A 15,654-nucleotide genomic window follows, 5' to 3' on the forward strand; every position below is an offset into this window, starting at 1 on the left:
AAAAAAAAAAAAAAAGAAAAGGTACTTTTCCTTAACATAAATGGGAAGTACAGAAACCACTATTTTTATGCTTATAAATATGTTAAAAGTATACGTTTTATTAATAAATAATACACAGTTTGGAGACCTACTCTCCTCTTGTCATTGAAGCACTTAAGGTATTAATTAAATACAAATTAGACAGTCTTTGAGTATTATGTTGACTCTTGTATATAAAGCTATCATCATGGCATTAGAGAAGGAAGAAGTGTAATTGAACACTTATGTTTCACTAAAATGTGTTTCTTTCCGTTTTATCAGGATCTTAAATGTATTTCGGCATTGGGTTGAACATCATTTTTATGACTTTGAAAGAGATTTGGAATTGCTTGAAAGACTAGAATCCTTCATTTCAAGTGTAAGAGGTATATTATTTAAAGGTTTGATTGAATCTTATATTGCACATGAGTTTATGTTCAAATCTGTGTGACTTTAAGAAACTAAAACATTTCTCCTTTTTTTTTTTTTTTTTTTTTTTGAAACAACTTTGCTTTGTTGTCCAGGCTGGAGTGCAGTGGTGCCATCTCAGCTCACTGCAACCTCCGCCTCCCAGATTCAAGTGATCCTATTGCCTCAGCCTCCCAAGTAGCTGGGAGTACAGGCACATGCCATCACGCCTGGCTAATTTTTGTATTTTCAGTAGAGATGGTATTTCACCATGTTGGCCAGGCTGGTCTCGATCTCCTGACCTCAGGTGATCCACCTGCCTCAGCTTCCCAAAGCGCTGGGATTACAGGCATGAGCCACCATGCCTGGCCAGCATTTTTCATTTTTAAAAAGCTGAAATAAAATTTGGAATGTTTTTTATAGATGGCAAGAAGCTCATATATGTTTAGAATCATCTGAGGTCTCAGAACTTTGCCTTTTCAAGTTTTTGAGGAGAATATTTCTTTTAAAGAAGTCAAAAGTCCTCTTTAATAAATTTAAGCTATTTAATTTTATCTCATTGCAAGGTTGCCATTTCTTCAACTGAATAAAATATATGTAATTTTATGTTTTCTTACTTTCTTTAATCTTTTTCTTTAATTTTAATGATTAACAGCTTTCTTACAATATTTACTTCTTCTGAAATGTTTTTGGTGTATTTCTGAAATCTGAAAGAGAGGAGTTTTCTACTTTAAGTTTCAGAATCATAGCCCAAGAAATGAAATCCTAGGCCATGAACATTTAAACAAATGTGTCATCAAATGTATATTACTGAATCAAGAACACTTATGTTTTATCTGACATTATAGGGCATTACAAATACTATAACAAGTGTAACTTATTTCGTGTTCTACTTGTTCTTTAAGGGGAATATTATTTAAAGTTAAGAATGTTATTCCTTTGTTTCTAATTTGAGATGTTTATGATACATTTTTATGTGTGCCTTAAAATTTTCATAATACTACATTTTCAAATTGTATTCTAGGCCAGTGCAATGACTCACACCTAGAATATCCCAGCACTCTGGGAGGCAGAGGTGGGCTGATTGCTTGAGCCCAGGAGTTTGAGACCAGTCTGGGCAAAATGGCAAAACCCAGTCTCTACAAAAAATACGAAAAATAGCCAAGCATGGTGGCATGCGCCTGTAGTCCCAGCTACTCAGGAGGCTGAGGTGAAGCGATCACTTAAGCCCAGAGCTCGAGGCTGCAGTGACCTGAAATTGCGCCACTGCACACAAGCCTGGGCAGAGTGAGACCCTGTCTCAAAACAAACAAAAAACGAAAATTTATATTCTAAGTGAGAACACTGGATTAGACACAATCTAAGAAGCTTCTAAAATACACACACACACTAGAATAAATTAAGTAAATGGTTATGTTAATGTCCAAAGTTCTTTCCTATACTAGTTAGACTTCAGAATAACCAAATCGTTCATGAGGAAAAGATTATTTTTGTGGAAGTATTTCAACTAGTAAGTGAAGAAGGAATGGTAGAATATCACATTTCTCAGTTCCTAGTAAAATAATAAACCTAGAGAATTATCATGAGTGGATGCGTGACATCGCAAAAAGGTAACTAGATATGCCTCCTGTTAGAAGTATTCTTGGCAAGTATTTGTGTCATAAAATTAATCCTGAATCAGACCAAGTCACTATATCTCACTTTACAGAAAATATAGAGGACAGAAAAACATGGCAAATGACAATTTCTTCCACAAAGTGCAAGCAAAAATATGCAATAAAGCAGTAACCTGTAGATTAAAGGAGACTTGAGACACATTGACTCAATGCAATACGTGCCTTCTTGTTCAGATCCCTTTTCAAACTAACTATAAGAAAATATGGCCGGGCACAGTGGCTCATGCCTGTAATCCCAACACTTTGGGAGGCCAAGGCAGGCAGATCACTTGAGTCCAGGAGTTCAAAACCAGCTTGGGCAACATGGAGAAACCCCGTCTCTACTAAAAATACAAAAATTAGGCCGGGCGCGGTGGCTCATGCCTGTAATCCCATTACTTTGGGAGGCCGAGGCGGGCGGATCACAAGGTCAGGAGTTCGAGACCAGCCTGGCCAACATGGTGAAACCCCATCTGTACTAAAAATACAACAAAATTAGCTGGGTGTGGTAGTGTGCGCCTGTAATCCCAGCTACTCAGGAGGCTGAGGCAAGGGAATTGCTGGAACCTGGGAGGCAGAGGTTGCAGTGAGCTGAGATCACGCCATTGCACTCCAGCCTGGGTGACAGAGTGGGACTCCATCTCAAAAAAAAAAAACAAACCAAAAAAAAACAAAAATTGGCCAGGTGTGGTGGTATCTGCAGTCCCAGCTACTCGGGAGGCTGAGGTGGGAGGATCGCTTGAGCCTGCAACATGGAAGTTGCAGTAAGCTGAGATTGCACCACTGCACTCCAACCTGGGCCACAGAGCAAGGCCCTGTCTCAAAAAAAAAAAAAAAAAGGAAAATAATCAGAGAAATGTGAACAGTGACAAAATTCTTGAAGACAACAATGTATTAAGAAGTTGTCAGTTTTATGTGTGATAATGGTGTTGTGGTTATTACTTTAAAGAGTGTTTTAAAGATGCTTAAATATGAATGAAATATGATGTCTTGGATTTGTTTCAGAATAACATATGTTCTATCATATTTAGGGTTAGATAAAATAAAAATTGGCCATGAGTTGGTAATTGTTGAGGCTGGGTGAAAGTTAAGGATTAAATGAAGATTTGTAGTCATGTGTGTCAAGTAAAAGACATTTTTGTTTATGTGTTCTTTTTCCAGGGAAAGCTATGAAGAAATGGGTAGAGTCAATCGCTAAGATCATCAAGAGGAAGAAGCAAGCTCAGGCAAACGGAATAAGCCATAATATTACCTTTGAAAGTCCACCTCCAGCAATTGAATGGCATATCAGCAAACCAGGACAGTTTGAAACATTTGATCTCATGACACTTCATCCAATAGAAATTGCACGTCAGCTGACACTTTTGGAGTCTGATCTCTACAGGTAGACAATTAATGTTAATTTCTTGCTTTATTTTTAAGAACCTTGAACATTATGTATTTTCAAAACATTTTGCACATTATTCATGAGTGCTTAAAAATACCTCATCTACTCTCATGGGCTTAGAGGAAAGGTCATAGCACAGTTTTTAACTAGTCTGCCCTGCAAGTAAAAGTCTTATATCACTATTTAGGCCTAGACTGGGGACTAGCAATCCATCACAAGAGGAGTGGCAGGAAGAAGATTTTCAAGTCTACCACCTGTCTCCAACTCCTAATACTTTCTCACCTTGGTTTAGTTTGAGGTCAGTCAGTCAAGTCAGTTAGTATGGATGCTAGGCCCTTAGCAGCTAAATGAATAGAATATTGTGTGAGATGGGTTTTCTTTTCTCATTTACATCTCAGGCTCTTGCGAAGGGTACAGGCCTTGCATGTAACAGCTCTCTGTCAAAAAATGTCACTACTATTATTCCATCAAAAACTTTCCTACACCAACCTCTCTGTTTTCCCCTCCTCCAAATCCTTCCCAGCCACTAATACCTGCAGTTCTACTCTCTACTTCCATAAGTTCGTAATTTTTTTAGTTTTCATATATGAATGGGAACATGTTATATTTTTCTTTCTGTGCCTGATTTATTTTGCTTAACATAAGGTCCTCCAGGCTCATCCATGTTGCCTTGAATGATGGGCTTTCATTCTTTTTTTATGGCTGAATAGTGTTCCATTGTGTATATATACCACATTTTCTTTATTCATTAATCTGTTATTGGACATTTAGGTTGATTCCGTATCACTATTGTGAGTAGTATAGGAGCCCCCTTTTAAAATATAAATATGCTTGGCTGGGCATGATGGCTCATGCCTATAACCCCGGCACTTTAAGGGGCTGAGGTGGGCAGATCACTTGAGACCAGGAGTTCAAGACGAGCCTGAGCAACATGGCAAACTCCGTCGTACAAAAACTGCAAAAAATAGCCAGGCATGGCAGCTCGGGCCTGTAGTCCCAGTTGCCCAGGAGCCTGAGGTGGGAAGGTCACTTGAGGTCGAGGCTGCAGTGAGCCAAGATCGTGCCACTGCACTCCAGCTTGAATGACAGAGTGAGACCCTATCTCAAAAATAAAATAAAAATATTCTCAAGGAGTTAAGCAGCCAATTTTTAAATAAAGATTACACAGGGAAAAGCAAGACTATATAAAATTTAGTGATAATAGGTAATATAGTAAGGTACCTTTACTATATTATGTTTACTTTATGTTCTTTAGAATTTGCTTAGTTTGCACTGGCTATGCCATTCAGAACCAGACTTGACTCAAAATGTTATGTTATATTTTAAGTAATTTAGAATCCAGGTAGCTTTGTTTATGTTGTGGGATTTGTGGTAGGTAGAAATGAAGGTACTTATTACTTGAGGTAAAAAAAAAAAAGCATATAGTACTGCATTATGTTTTTTCTCACAATGTAATTGTTTTACATGAATGGACATCAGAAAAAAAGCACATCACTTTATGTGGACCTACTTTCAGGACATAGAAAAATATCCAATATTGACATCATTTGTAAACTAAATTCCTTTTTTTTGGGGGGGGGATGGAGTCTTGCTCTGTCACCCAGGCTGGAGTGCAGTTGCGCAATCTCGGCTCACTGCAACCTCTGCCTCCCAAGTTCAAGTGATTCTCCTGCCTCAGCCTCCCGAGTAGCTGGGATTACAGGTGTGTGCCACCATGCCTGGCTAATTTTTTGTATTTTTAGTAGAGATGGGGTTTCACCATGTTGGCCAAGGTGGTCACGAACTCCTGACCTCCCTCCAGTGATCCACCTGTCCCAGCCTCCCAAAGTGCTGGGATTACAGGCATGAGCCACTGCACCCAGTCTTGTAAACTGAATTTCTAATGAAATAATAGAGCCACTTTAAGAAAACATTTCAGAAACTGTTAGCAAGTACTTATTTGAGCACAAATCTACTGATGAAAAAATGTTTTTTTAATGAGTAACCAAGTCTGTAGGCCATTGATGGCAATGCCACCGGTCAGTTAAAAAAAAAATAGTGATAGGGTCTCACTGTGTTGCCCAGGCTGGCCTTAAACTCCTGGCCTCAGGCAATCCTCCTGCCTTGGCCTCCCAGATGCTGGAATTACAGGCGTGAGCCACTGTGCTTGGCCAATTTTTAAATTATGTAATTCTGACTCACTGTATACAATGATTTAATCTGCTCTTCTGTCTGAATTTTAATTAAATACTCAGGCATTCAAAAATATAGGAAATAATATAATTAATATTCATGAACAACAAAAACATTTTAGATAAAATTGAAATCCTTTGTATAATTCTCCCCAATCTTATTGCTCTCTTTCCCCTAAGAAATCACCACCACCCTGAATTTGATGTTTATTATTTCTCTTTATGTTTTTATAATTTATATACATACACAGAGATTCATAAACAATATATAGCATTGTTGTATACTTTTTTTTTTTTTTAAAGAAACAGGGTCTCACTCTTTTGCCCAGGCTGGAGTGCAGGGGCACAATCATAGCTCACTGTAGCCTTGAACTCCTGGGCTCAAGCAATTTTCCTCAGCCTCTCAAGTAGCTAGTAACTACAGACATGCACCACCATACCTGGCTAATTTTTTTAAAAAAATTTCATAGAGATGAGGTCTTGCTGTGTTGCCCAGGATGGTCTTGATCTTGGCCTTAAGTTGTCCTCCCACCTCAACCTCCCAAAATGCCAAGATTTCAGGTGTGAGCTATAGTGCCCAACTGGTTTTTTATTGTTGTTGTTTGTTTGTTTAAGATGGGGTCTCACTCTGTCACACAGGCTGGGGTGCGGTGGCATGATCATAGCTCACTGCAGCCCCAAACTCTAGGCTCAAGCAGTCTTCCCACCTCAGTCTCTCAGTAGCAGAAACTACAGGGAGGAACTACTGTGTCTGGTTTATTTATTTAATTTTTTTGAGATAGGATCTCATTATGGTTGCCCAGGATAGTCTCAAACTCCTTGCCTCAAGCAATCCTCCCACCTCATCCTCCCAAGTAGCTGGGATGATAGGTGCACACCACTGCACCTCAGCTTGTTTCACACATTTTTTAAACTGCATATACTTACGTGTCATTCTGCAACATGCTGTTTACTTAAATTGTTTTTGGCATTTGTTCAAGTGAATGAATATAGTTCTAGTTAGCTTAATAGATGCTGTGTAGTGTTCCATTATATTTATACTCTACAATTTATCCAGTCTTTGGATGATGAGCCTCTATTCACTCTTGCAAATAATGCTTCACTAACATTCTTGTAAACGTTTTCTTATAACTTTGTTTTTTGTTTGTTTGTTTTGAGACCAAGTCTCACTCTATTGCCCAGGCTGGAGTGCAGTGGCATGATCTCGGCTCACTGCAACCTCTGCTTCCTAGGTTCAAGTGATGCTCCTGCCTCAGCCTCCTAAGTAGCTGGGACTACAGGCACGCACTACTACGCCCAGCTAATTTTTTTGTATTTTCAGTAGAGACGGGGTTTCGCCTTGTTGGCCAGGCTGTTCTTAAACTCCTGACCCCAAGTGATGCATCCGCCTCAGCCTCCCAAAGTGCTGGGATTACAGGCATGAGCTGCTGCACCTGGCTCTTATAAATTTGTGTCGGAGTTTATCTAGGATATACGCATACTTAAGAGTCGAATTGCTGAGTCATCCGGTATGTATCTCTTCAGTACTATGAGATCTTGCCAAATTGTTTTACAAAGCGGTTGTATCAATTTTTACTTCCATATTGGTGTTCCTGTTTCATTATATTTTTACTCATTTGGAATTATCGGACTTTTTTTTTCTTTTTCTTTTTTTTTTTTTTTTTTTTTTTTTGAGACAGAGCTTTGCTTTCGTTGCCCAGGCTGGAGTGCAATGGTGCGATCTCAGCTCACCGCAACCTGCGTGTCCTGGGTTCAAGCGATTCTCTTGCTTCAGCCTCCCAAGTAGCTAGGATTACAGGCATGCGCCACCATGCCTGGCTAATTTTGTATTTTAGTAGAGACAGGGTTTTTCCATGATGGTCAGGCTGGTCTCAATCTCCTCACCTCAGGTGATCTGCCTGCCTCGGCTTCGCAAAGCTGGGATTACAGGCATGAGCCACTGCACCCGGCCTTGAATTATCAGACTTTTGTTCATCTAATAAGAGTAAAAGGGGATTTCATTGTGGTTTTATGTTATTTTCCCAGAGTAAGGGATGAAGTATGTTTTCGTGTTTGTAGCTATTTGGGTCTATTCCTCTCTGAATTACTTGTTCATATATGTGTTCATCTATCTTTTGGGTTAATTGTCTTTTTCTTGTTAAGTTTTAGAAGATCTTTAAGTAATACTAATCCTTTATAGATTAAATTGCCCTGATTTTTAATTCCATAGGAAAGTTCAACCATCTGAACTTGTAGGAAGTGTGTGGACCAAAGAAGATAAAGAAATAAATTCTCCAAATTTATTAAAAATGATTCGCCATACCACAAATCTCACCCTCTGGTTTGAAAAGTAAGTTTTAATTTACTCTTACAACTTCCTAATAGCCATAATATTAAGTCATATTTAAGCTAAAATTCTGGCTACACATAACTATCTTGTTTTCTAAATGAGGTGAAGAAACTTTTCTAAGCTATGAATTTTTGTTGTTGTTAGATGCATTGTGGAAGCAGAAAATTTTGAAGAACGGGTTGCAGTACTAAGTAGAGTTATAGAAATTCTGCAAGTTTTTCAAGATTTGAATAATTTCAATGGCGTATTGGAGATAGTCAGTGCGGTAAATTCAGTGTCAGTATACAGACTAGACCATACCTTTGAGGTAAGTTTTAGGCTTAACATTTTCATTTTTCTTGGGGATGATAAAATTAGCATAAAAGAAATTTCATCTGTCATCTATCATTTTTATTATTTATGAATTCATCCTTGCTTCGGCCGGACTCGGTGGCTCAAGCCTGTAATCCCAGCACTTTGGGAGGCCGAGACAGACGGATCACGAGGTCAGGAGATCGAGACCATCCTGGCTGACACGGTGAAACCCCGTCTCTACTAAAAAATACAAAAAACTAGCCGGGTGAGGTGGCGGGCACCTGTAGTCCCAGCTACTCGGGAGGCTGAGGCAGGAGAATGGCGTGAACCCGGGAGGCGGAGCTTGCAGTGAGCTGAGATCCAGCCACTGCACTCCAGCCTGGGCGACAGAGCAAGACTCCGTCTCAAAAAAAAAAAAAAAAAAAAAAAGAATTCATCCTTGCTTCTTAAACACAGTGATATAAATACACTAGAATATATGTTGATATATTAGTTAATATATGAGTGTGATATATGTGAATCCTAGGCTTATATTAGAAAATATATCAGTATTTTATAAAGAATATGAGACTTACACTGCCGTGTAATGTACTTACCTAAATGTAATGAAGTTCCAAGTGGATTTATTCAATGACACATTGATTGATAGTCTCAAATGATGAAGGATTTTAAATATAAAAATACAAATAGTGTCCTAATCACCTTTAGATAGTCCATAATAAAATAATACGGGAAGAACTATTTCAAAAACTTAAATTTGGCCAGACGTGGTGGCTCACACCTGTAATCCCAGCACTTTAGGAGGCTGAGGCGGGTGGATCACCTGAGCTCAGGAGTTCGAGACCAACCTGGACAACACGGTGAAACCCCGTCTCTACTAAAAATACAAAAATTAACTGGGCATGGTGGTGCACGCCTGTTATCTCAGCTACTCGGGAGGCTGAGACAGGAGAATCGCTTGAACTCAGGAGGTGGAATTTGCAGTGAGCTGAGATTGTACCATTACACTCCAGGCTGGGCTACAGAGTGAGACTCTGTCTCAAAAAAAAAAACCAGTATTTTATTTTTTTAACTATAAAATATGTGTTTAACATGTACTATTGAAAATTCAGGAGATATAGAAAATAGGGAGATATTTTGCATACATATTTTTAATAACAAAATTGAGATTATATTGTACATAGATTTTTATGGCCTTTTTCTCATAAACAGTTTTCTATTTTTGTATTAGCTTATCTTCCAAAACAAGGTTTTAATGGCTTCATGGTTTTCTATCATGGATAAATCATAATTTATTCCAATAGTAGATTGTGGGACAATTGTTTCTCATTTTTTTCTGTGATAATTTATCATGGAATATTCACATATAGAAGTCTTTGTAAGAGCTTGATTATTTCAAGAAATAATCTAGGGGTGGAAATCCTGGGTCTGAGTATTTGTATACTTTAAGACTTTTAAAACTTTTGCCAAGGTGTTTTGTAGCAGGATACGATAAATGCCTCTTGGTATTATGTACTTTATTAAAAGCTTCTGGCCAGGTGTGGGGGCTCTCACCTGTAATCCCAATACTTTGGGAGGCAGAGACAGGAGGATCACTTGAGCCCAGGAGTTTAAGACCAGTCTAGGCAACATAGGGAGACCCCATCTTTACAAAAAAAAAAAAAAAATTAGCCAGATGTGGTAGCGCATGCCTCTGCGGGGGGCAGAAATCGCATTTTTAAATTGTGTCTTAAAAAATAACTAGTGAGGCTCGGCGCAGCGGCTTACCTCTAATCCTAGCACTTTGGGAGGCCGAGGCAAGTGGATCACCTGAGGTCAGGCTGGTCTTGAACTCCTGGGCTCAGGTGATCTGCCTGCTTTGGCTTCCCAAAGTGTTGGGATTGCAGGTCTGAGCCACTGTAGCTGGCCAACCCAGCCTAGTCTTAAGCCACTGCTGGGCACGGTGGCCCACGCCTGTAATCCAAGCGTTTTTGGGAGTCCGAGGTGGGCAGATCGCCTGAGGTCAGGAATTCGATACCAGCCTGGCTAACATGATGAAATCCCGTCTCTACTAAAACTACAAAAATTAGCCAGGCATGGTGGCATGTGCTTGTTTGTAATCCCAGCTACTCAGGAGGCTGAGGCAGGAGTATCACTTGAGCTTGGCAGGTGGAGGTTGCAGTGAGCAGAGATTGCCCCACTGCACTCCAGCCTGGGCAACAGAGTGAAACTTGTTCTCAAAATAAATAAATTAATAACTAGTGAGGTTGAATATGTATTTATTGAGTACTTTATGATTTGTGTATTCATTTCCTCTCTTATTTTGGTGGGAGGGTGTTTGCATTTTGTTTATTTATTTATTTTTATTTTTTATTTTTTTTTCCCTAAAGAGACAAGGTCTTGTTCTGTCGCCCAGGCTGGAGTGCCGGTGGCATGATCATAGCCCACTGCAGTCTCGAAGTCCTGGGCTCAAGGAATCGTACTGTCCCAGCCTCTTGAGTAGCTGGGATTACAAACATTGCTCAGCTGCATTTTATTCATTTATCTGAATTTTTCATATATTAAAGATATTAAAACTTAGACTGTACATATTTTCTCATTTCTGTTTGTCTTTTATCTGCTGTTTTAATTTTAAAAATGTATAATGCTTTGACATAAGGAAGTTTTATCATTTTTATTTTGTTGCATGTATCAGTCTCTTCATTTATGGTTTCTTCCTTTGCTTTTTCACCTGGAAAGACTTTTTTTAACTAAAGGATACCAAGTTAGAAACTCAGCCATGTAGATACTGCCTTTGGGAATGTGCGTTTTTACAGTCTTTCTGGAAAGCAGTCTTAACAATATATGTTAAAATTAAAAATATGCATACTCTTAGCACCCAGAATTGTAAAGAAATAAATGCACCAGAATATAAAGTTATGTGTACAAAGATACAGTTACTGCAGCATTAGTTGTAGTAGCAGAAACAGGAAACAACCTGAATGTCTATCAATAAGAGAATGATTAAATACATCCTGTTATACCTATATTGTAGAATATTGTTCAGCTGTAGAACAAAGTGAATGGGATATATGTGTATTGTGGAAGAACATTTGTGATATTTTAGTGGGGGAAAAGCTTCAGAATGACTATAACATTATTCCATTTTAGTATAACAAAGCAGAGCAAACCCCAAACCTCTAAATGGAATTGGATAAGTATTGAGAATAATGTGGGAGGATACATACTCCTCTTTTAACGTTATTTATTTATTTATTTATTTATTTATTTATTTATTTATTTTTAGTGGCTTGTGATTAGAGGGGAATAGAGGAAAAACTGCTTTATATGTATATTTTTCTGTTTGGATGTTTGCATTTTATTGATTTGTATGAACTTTATATATTAAAGGTATTAATACTTAGTCAAATATTATGAAATAGGCCGGGTGCAGTGGCTCATGCCTGTAATCCCAACACTTTGGGAGGCTGAAGTGGGTGGATTACATGAGGCCAGGAGTTTGAGACCAGCCTGGCCGACATGATGAAACCCCAACTCTACTAAAAATATAAAAATTACCCAGGCGTGGTGGCATGCACCTGTAATCCCAGCTAATTAGGAGGCTGAGGCAGGAGAATCGCTTGAACCCGGAGGCAGAGGTTCCAGTGAGCTGAGATCGCACCACTGCACTCCAGACTGTGCGGCAGAGCAAGACTCCATCTCAAAAAAAAAAAAAAAGAAGAAATATTAATCCATTTAATAAATGTGTCATAAATTGAATGCCTATATACGTGGGCATTTTGTTGGTCTCTCCATTCTGTTCCTTTGATCTATTTGATTACTCTTGTGCCAGTGCCACTTGTCTAAACTATCATAACTTTATAGTAGTCCTTGATAGAGAAGAGTAGGGCAAATCCTCGCCAATCTTACTGTTTTTCAGGAGGAACCTATTCTTGGCCCTTTATCCTCTTATATAAATTTTAGAATCAATTTAAGCTTCATTTTTTAAAATTGGCATTTTGATAGGAGTTGCACTGGATCTCTAAATCCAATTAAGATTAGTGAAGAACTGACATTGTTATAGTAAAAAGTCTTTTCAACTATGAACATCGTTTATCTCTTCATTTATTTACTCAGTTAATAAAGTTTTGCGGGAATTTTTTTGTTTTGATAGAAATTGCACACCTCTTTTGCTAGTTTTAGATTAGAATTACTTTGTTTTTAGTAACCTTAGAGATAGGGTCATGCTCTGTCACCCAGTGTGGAGTACAGTGGCATGGTCATAGCTTACGGCAGCCTTCTATTCCCAGGCTCAAGCAATCCTCCTGAGTATTTGGGACTTAGTCTCCTGAGTATTTGGGACTATAGGCACGTGCCACCCTGCTCAGCTAATTTTTAAAATGTTAGGTGGAGATTGGGCATTGCTATGTTGCACAGACTGGTTTTGAACTCCTGGCCTCAAACGTTTCTCCCACCCCAGCCTCTCTAAAGTGCTGGGATTACAGGTGTGAGCCACCGCACTTGGCCAGAATATTTTTTTAAATCACGATTTCTTTATTGATGATATCTAGAAATGTAGTTGGTTTTTGTCTATTGGTTTTATATGTAGCAACATTGCTGATTCTCTCATTAACATTCTATATGTAGATTCATTGGAGCTTCTTCATGGGAAGTCATATCCTCTGTGAATAGTGACAGATTTTTGTCTTTCCAATCTCTAGCTCTTTATTTCTTTTTCTTGTCCATGCTAGCTAGGACTTCTGTATAGTATTGAATAAAAGCTCCAATGTTGTCCCCTTGGCTTTTTCCTTGATTTAAAAGAAATTGACTGAATGGTTCTCCATCAAGCATAATGTTTGCTTTGGGGTTTACGTGTGTGTGTGTATATTCTTTCTGAAGTAAAAATTAATTTTCAATAAGAAGATCTAGTAATGAAGTATAAAAGAAATTCTAGTTTACTTCATTTACTAAATTTTTGTTCAAGTCTTGTTGCCTTCCGATAGTTGTCTTCTCCTTACCAAAACCCCAACCCTTAGCCCCAAAAGATATTTCAGTGGAAAAATATTTGAATGTTCAGGGGTTATAATTTTCCTCTTCTACAGCTATGACTTGAAACCCTGGCTAGTCAAAATAACTCACAAGGCATGATGTAGAATTTTTTTTATTGCTTAATCTTCTAATTTATATGAGTAAATTACGAGTTTTGTATTTATAGATAAAGAGAGGAGAAATCACTTCAGGTAAGTGTACAAAGGAATACCATTCATCTCTTAATTTAAAAAATTGTTTTCCAGATAATTTGCAAAATTTTATAAAATTTAAAGGTTTGCATTTATAAAATACGATTGAATTGCAAACAATTTATACTCAATTTATATATACTTTAAGGCACTGCAGGAAAGAAAAAGGAAAATTTTGGATGAAGCTGTGGAATTAAGTCAAGATCACTTTAAAAAATACCTAGTAAAACTTAAGTCAATCAATCCACCTTGTGTGCCTTTTTTTGGTAAGTTACTAAATATGGGTATATTTTGAGGGTTAGCGTGTGATAGTGTGTGATAGTCTTCAGAGGCACATTATTCTATATCTGAGATCATCTACTTTTATTAGCTCTCTGTATTGATAAATAATAAAACTCTCTATTATCTATAAAATGAAGACTATAATATCTCATAGGGTTGTTACAAATAAGGATTAAAAATATTTTATCTGTACTACCTAATAAGTCTAGCACATAGGACACACTCATTAAATGGTAACTGTTATTTTTATCATAACTATGTCACATCTACAGCATTTACTTTCTCTTTAATTTATTAAAAGCTTTTATGTGATTTTTAAATTTAAAATATTGTTGTGTATGATTGAAATTGAATAATTTAAATCAAATTTTGTCAATTTCAACAATTTTGGTATTTTGGGCCAAATAATTATTTGTTGTGATGGGCTGTCTTATGCATGGTAGGATCTGTAGCAGCATCCTGGCTTCTATTCACTACACTCCAATAGCCCCCGGAGTTGTAACCAAAAATGTCTCTAGACATTCCTAAATATCCCCTGGGGGACGGGTTGAGAACCACCAATTTAAATGAATCAGCAATTATGCATGAAAAAGGGACTAAAAACTTTTTTATTGTTCATGAGTGAGAAGTAATTATTTTTCTGTCTAAATTACAGGCTCTGAAAAAACATAATTAGTTTATAAGCCTATAGACTTATTAACCAAATTTGACTTAAAATTAGTTTATTGATTAATAATCACTTAAGATACTTGGCATTAAATATTTATAATCAAATATTAAAACATTTGATTAGAATAGATTTAACATAACTTGCGCTTGGTGAAATTAGGGTTTAGAAAATCTTAATTTGCCATTTCTTAGATTAGCCACCTTTCTGTTTGTATAAGCCAGTAGCTTTTGTTTTCTTTTTATTTTAAATTATTTCTCTTTAAAAAATTCTTTATGGAGAGTTAATGATTGTTTATCAGAGACTTAACATTTTAGTAGGAGAGTTGCTGAATAGTATATGATGTCTTTCAACTTTACTAGATCAGTTTTTTTTTCCCAAATAATTGATTAAATAAAATTTAAAATAACTTTTCTTTAAATTCTTTTTTTTTTTACTAGGAATATATTTAACAAATATTCTGAAGACTGAAGAAGGGAATAATGATTTTTTAAAAAAGAAAGGGAAAGATTTAATCAATTTCAGTAAGAGGAGGAAAGTAGCTGAAATTACTGGAGAAATTCAGCAGTATCAGAATCAGCCTTACTGTTTACGGATAGAACCAGATATGAGGGTAAATATTTTCTTTGCTTATCTTTAAAAGAGAACATGTTAATGGGTACCAAAAAAAAAAAAATAGAATGGATAAGATATACTATTGGATCGCACAACACAGTGATTATAGTCAATAATAACTTAATTGCAGGTTTAAAAGTAACTATACGAGGCCACGCACCATGGCTCATACCTGTAATCCCAGCACATTGGGAGGCTGAGTCGGGCAGATCGCTTGAGATCAGGAGTTGGAGACCAGCCTGGGCAGCATAGTGAAACCCCGTCTCTACTAAAAATACCCAAAAAAATTGGCTGGGCATGGTGCTGGGTGCCTGCAGTCCTAGCTACTCAGGAGTCTGGGGTGGGAGAATCAGTTGAGCCTGGGAGGGGTAGGTTGCAGTGAGCCGATATAGCGCCACTGCACTCCAGCCTGGGTGACAGAGTAAGACTCTGTCTCATAATAATAATAGTAATAACTATAAGAGTATCGGCTGGGCGTGGTGGCTCACGCCTGTAATCCCAGCACTTTGGGAGGCTGAGGTGGGAGGACCACTTGAGGTCAAGAGTTTGAGACCAGCCTGGCCAACATGGTGAAACCCCATCTCTACTAAAAATACAAAAATTAGCCAGGCATGGTGGCAGGTGCCTGTA

The 15,654-nt window shown here is 37.6% G+C and overlaps 1 protein-coding gene across 1 annotated transcript in view; it reads left to right on the forward strand.

Moving 5' to 3' along the window:
• SOS2 (son of sevenless homolog 2 (Drosophila)) overlaps positions 1 to 15,654 on the forward strand; it is a 112,613-nt gene that overhangs the window by 76,667 nt on the left and 20,292 nt on the right. Inside the window, exons 13-18 of the mRNA XM_011999760.1 lie at positions 301 to 404; positions 3,243 to 3,465; positions 7,849 to 7,968; positions 8,113 to 8,275; positions 13,609 to 13,726; positions 14,850 to 15,022. Of these exons, the coding sequence (XP_011855150.1) occupies positions 301 to 404; positions 3,243 to 3,465; positions 7,849 to 7,968; positions 8,113 to 8,275; positions 13,609 to 13,726; positions 14,850 to 15,022 (901 nt within the window). The remainder of the gene's footprint in view (positions 1 to 300; positions 405 to 3,242; positions 3,466 to 7,848; positions 7,969 to 8,112; positions 8,276 to 13,608; positions 13,727 to 14,849; positions 15,023 to 15,654) is intronic.

The sequence above is a fragment of the Mandrillus leucophaeus genome, unplaced genomic scaffold (genome assembly GCF_000951045.1).
Source record: "Mandrillus leucophaeus isolate KB7577 unplaced genomic scaffold, Mleu.le_1.0 Scaffold60, whole genome shotgun sequence".
Classification (NCBI taxonomy): domain Eukaryota; kingdom Metazoa; phylum Chordata; class Mammalia; order Primates; family Cercopithecidae; genus Mandrillus; species Mandrillus leucophaeus.